We start from the raw sequence: 5,151 nt of genomic DNA on the forward strand, positions 1-5,151 counted from the left end.
AACTACTGAGCCTGCGCTCTAGAGCCCGCAAGCCACAACTACTGAGCCCACGTGCCACAACTACTGAAGCCCATGTGCCTAGAGCCCATACTCCACAAGAGAAGCCACCGCAATGAGAAGCCTGCGCACCGCAATGAAAAGTAGCCCCTGCTTGCCGCAACTAGAGAAAGCCCGCACACAGCAACAAAAACTCAATGCAGCCAAAAATAAATAAAAAAATTTTTAAAAGATAAAAAAAAAAAAAAAAAAAAAAAAAAAAAAACATTAGCAGTCCTGTTGAAGTCCTTCAATCAAGTCCCGCTAGCCTTCAAAGTCTGATTCTCTGGGAATTCCTCTTCTCGTTGCCAGACCCCCAGGTTGGGAAGCCTGACGTGGGGCTCAGAACCTTCACTCCAATAACTGCTGGACCATAGCGGATGAGAGAATATGGAGCAGACTTGGACCCAAGCCATAGACTAAAACCAAGCCCAGCCAATCCCAGCCTCAATCAGCTGAACCCCAGATGAAAACTGAAGGAAGGTTCAATCACAAATAGTTACATAAATGCAAATCCAAGTAACCTGCACTTCTTGGCCCTGAAGATAATGGCCCAGCATCAAAGCCACAGGAAGGGCACTGAGGTGATAATGATGATGAGATGAGCAATGGCATGTGCACATGGGAAGGTGTTCATAGGAGGCTTCTTAAAACACAGAGCATCTTTTCCAGCCTTCTTTACCTATGTGCAAGTTCAGTGATAAGGAATGTGCCCTCTACTTATTATTCATCATTGAATGGTTCTGGATGAGAAGGAAATAATTGGGAACCTTCTGGAAAAAACAATCTACTTTGAGAAGTGAAGAATGGAATCCTTGGGAAGAAGATGAAAAAAATGAGCAAAAACACAGACTTCAGATATTAAGTAAGTCCACAAAAGAGAAAAAAGACTTCCATGTACAAATCTGGGGCAAAGCTGCCATCGGTTTGTATTTGGGAGCATATTTTTGAAGGTTGACTTGAGCCCACTGATGTGACTGCTCAGCGGAGAGAAGGAAATTTAGTTGTTGGAAGAACACATTACAGCTTCATCACTGGTCCAGCTGTGGTCCCCGGGTACTTCTCTGTTGATGAGAATAATGTGGTACTCGTTCTAAATGGAAGAGAAAAAGCAAAGGTCTTTTTTGCCACCCAGGGGTTACTTTATCCACAAAATTTAGTGCAAACTCAAAAACTCCAGCATCTTGTTGTTAACAGTTTTGGTTGCAAATGAACATTGTAATAATGAATGGATAAACCAATTTCTCAAAAGAAATGGAGGCTCTGTGGAACTGCTTTTCATAATATATGACAGCCCCTGGATTAATAACATGGATGTTTTTCAATGGCCTTTAGGAGTAGCAACATACAGGAATTTTCCTGTGATGGAGGCGAATTGGTCAATGCTGCATATGAAAGGCCATACTTGTGTAGTATCGTAGGAACCATTTATGAAAATTCATCCAGACAAGCACTAATGAACATTTTGAAACAAGATGGGAATGATAAGCTTTGTTGGGTTTCAGCAACAGAACAGTGGCAGCCTCAAGAAACAAATGAAAGCCTTAAGAATTATCAAGATGCTCTGCTTCAGAGTGATCTCACATTGCGCCCAGCAGGAGGAAACACGGAGTGTTACAGAATATATAAGGCTTGCTCCTATGGCTCCGTTCCCGTGGTAGAAGACATAATGACAGCTGGCAGCTGTGGAAATTCATCTGTTTACCATAATCCTCCTCTGCAGTTACTCAAGTCCATGAATGCTCCCTTTATCTTTATTAAGAACTGGAAGGAACTTCCTATTTTAGAAAAAGAGAAAACTATAATTTTACAAGAAAAGATTCAAAGAAGAAAAAGGTTACTTCACTGGTATCAATACTTCAAAGCAGAGCTAAAAGTGAGATTTATTAATATTGTGGAAAGTTCATTTTTAAAGAATAATAAAGGTTAACTAATTCAAAAATTAATTAAAAAATTTAAAAGTGGATATATGTTTATGTATAACTGATTCACCTTGCTATACAGCAGAAACTAACACAATGTTGTAATTCAACAATACTTCAATAAAAATTAAAAAAAAAAACAAGTATTGTATAACCTTAGCTCTCTCTGTCTTGATTTCTTTACTCAACTCCCACTACCATTAAGTTCCCCTCCATGCACTACAGCCACATGAGGTTGACTTTAAGTTTGACATAATTTTCTAAGTTTTGAAGCAGTAGAAGAAACTACAAATGACAGGACCAATCATTTTATCATTAAAAATTCAAAATTTGTGCTAAAAATTTTTTTTAAATGGAAAGAAACACAAGGGACAAAATAATATTTATAGTAATTAAATAAGCAAAGGGTTAATACCTACGTTAAAATGCACTTGTGAAAATTTCATAAGAACTCTATTAAGGCTCCCTGGACACAAATGAATATATGGCATAATCAAAGAGTTTGCATCCAAAAACAGAAATTATAATTAGTAGACACAATATGGAGGAATGTTCAATCCACCTAATAATCAAAGAAATAATCATTGAAACAACAACAAGGCACCACTTTATACCAATGTGATTTCAAATTAGAATACCCAGATGAGGTAGTGCACTTGTACCTGCATAGACTAAAAAGGTATGATAACGATTTTTGAAAGAAGAATTAACATAGTAAAGAACTATTAAAATGTTAATGTCCTTTGATTCAGAAATATTATTTCCATTGACTTATTCTAAGAAAATAATGCAAAAGTTTTTCCTAAACTTACATAAAGATTGGCAATATTACAATACTAAAACAAAAAAAACAAAACAAACCTGGGCTGTCTGCCTTATAAGTTTGGAAATGGTGAATAAACAATGTTCCACCTAATTAATAGAACAAATGAGAACAGATTGATTCTGGGGTAGCAGGAATGTGAGTGAATTTTTCTCTTTTATTTAAAGTTCCATTGATGTTGCTATAATAATGTTTGTATAGTTAATTTCTTTCTTAATCAGTGTGCTACTATGGTACCCATGATAAAGAACATTCCTCTCTTCTTTCCTCTCCTTTTGCCCTTCTCTGTAGCGTTGGCAATTCAAAACAATCATTAAGTAATCCTCAGTTTACATTATAAATGCTCCATAGAAAGACACCTCAAAACATGCGATCTATTAATTTGTCCTTGGATTTCAACTTTCCAGACCAGCCAATTCGGAGTTTCCTACGCCCAGCGAGACTCTTCATTTCTTTATTATCTGTCAATTTATTTCATTTTGCTTCAGGAAATTATCACCCTGAAGTAGCCTGTCTGTATTATTTTACTTCTGAATATAACTAGAAAGCCATCTGTGAAAAGTAGAGATATTTTCCTGAATCATTAAAACTTTACTTTGACAATCAATAAGCACTTTTTAGAGTGACATTGACATTCTGAACTAAGAACTAAGCCCAAAGAACATGACACAGAGTAAGAAGTTTTTCAAATATATTCAAAAGTAATATATAAAGCTGCTTTAAAAGGCATTCATTTCAAATCAAAGCAGATCAAAAGTACTAAACAATGGTTTGTTTTGTAAATCATGGTCTACAAGTAGCTTAGAATTTCTCAAGAAAATTGTGCCATTTAAAATGGAATCATCTTTATCCTAACGGGATGTGTTCAACCAATCAAGAGAGGTAATGTCCTTGGGAGACTCAGCAGAGTTAAACAAAAATATCATTACAAGTCTCTATACATTTAATATTGAAAAGGAGTAGTAGAGCTGAGACTTTTATATGAGAACACAAAACATTTTGAATTAGATTTTAAAGTGGTCTAAATAATTCAAAATTATAGTTCTCTTACTTGAATACATTTTTTTAATTCATGCAAGATGTTACAATTTTAAAATGTATTTAGAGCCCCAAATGTTATAGTTTCATATCATTTCATGTAATACATGAAAGTTACCACTAATTTTATCACATTACTGATTTTTTTTCATCAAGGAAATGGCCTCTTGGTTATTAAGAGGCCACGTCCATTTCACAGGAATCATGTTTCCACGAGGGAACTTCCACTATAGCAGTGGTTCTCAATCCTTGCTATATATTAGAATTAGCTGGGGCTCTTTAAAAAAATATAGGTTTCACCAAAAGCCTATTCATTCTGAAGGGGTGGAGTGGAGAACTTGAATCAGACTTTATAAAAGCTTCCTCTGAGATCCTAATGTTCATCCAGGGTTGAAATCACTACAATAAACTCATACTTCTATTCTCTCTCCCCACCCCTCACTTACTCATCCCCAAGTGAAAAATTTACCTGCCTTGTGAGTGTTTGGAGTATAACATACATTGGTTCTTGTTCCTCCACTGGGTAGCATTAATGCTTTAAAAAGCAGTACACCATTTCTTACACAGTTAAACAAATACCATATGATCCAACAGTCACACTGTTGGGAATTTACTCAAGAGAAATGAAAACATAAGTCCACAGAAACACCTGTAGACAAATGTTTACAGCAGCTTTATTCATAATAACCAAAAACTTGAAACAACCCAAATGCCCAGCAACTGGCAAACAGATAAACAGTGATACATCCATGCAATGGAATACAACTCAGTGATACTGACAGATGCAACAACATGGAGGCTATGTGCTGTACAATTCCATTTACATAACATTCTAGGGGCAAAACTGTCAGGGCAGAAATCTGATCAGGATTGCCAGGGTCTGGAGGTAAGAGCAGAAAGGAGGGGAGACTGACTGCAAAGGCATAGAGGGAACCTCCTGGGGTGATAGAAAGGCTATACATCTTGATTGTGATGGTGGTTACGTGATTCTATACATATGTCAAAACTCATCCAACTACACATTGGAAATGATAAATTTTACTGTATTTAAATTATATTTCAATTTTTTAAGTACCCAGTTATGTATTTCTTCTCTGTCTGCTCACACAACTGGGGATCACAGAGGGTAAGGCAGAAATTCTGAGTATGCTAGTCACTCTAAACACTCAAACTCTCCCTCAGGCAGGTTAACCCAAGGTCTAGAACCTGGGGAGAGGAAGCCCAAAGGTGAATTCAACCACATTTTCCAATCCACTTTACAACAAGGCTGATATGTCCATCACCTGAATGACCCTGAATCTACTTCTCAAATAGTTCTAAATTCAGGGGGTA

General features: G+C 36.5%; 1 protein-coding gene across 1 annotated transcript; it reads left to right on the top strand.

Annotated features, from left to right (window-relative positions):
* Window positions 1–1,245: 1,245 nt before the first annotated feature.
* LOC118901513 (ribitol-5-phosphate xylosyltransferase 1-like) lies at window positions 1,246–1,954 on the top strand (the record flags this gene model as incomplete). Its single annotated transcript, XM_036864683.1, has 1 exon — window positions 1,246–1,954. A coding segment is annotated over exon 1 (594 nt), but the record flags the coding sequence as incomplete, so codon positions are not given.
* Between the last annotated feature and the right edge of the window lie 3,197 nt (window positions 1,955–5,151).

The sequence above is a fragment of the Balaenoptera musculus genome, chromosome 10 (assembly GCF_009873245.2).
Source record: "Balaenoptera musculus isolate JJ_BM4_2016_0621 chromosome 10, mBalMus1.pri.v3, whole genome shotgun sequence".
NCBI classification, from domain to species: Eukaryota; Metazoa; Chordata; class Mammalia; order Artiodactyla; family Balaenopteridae; genus Balaenoptera; species Balaenoptera musculus.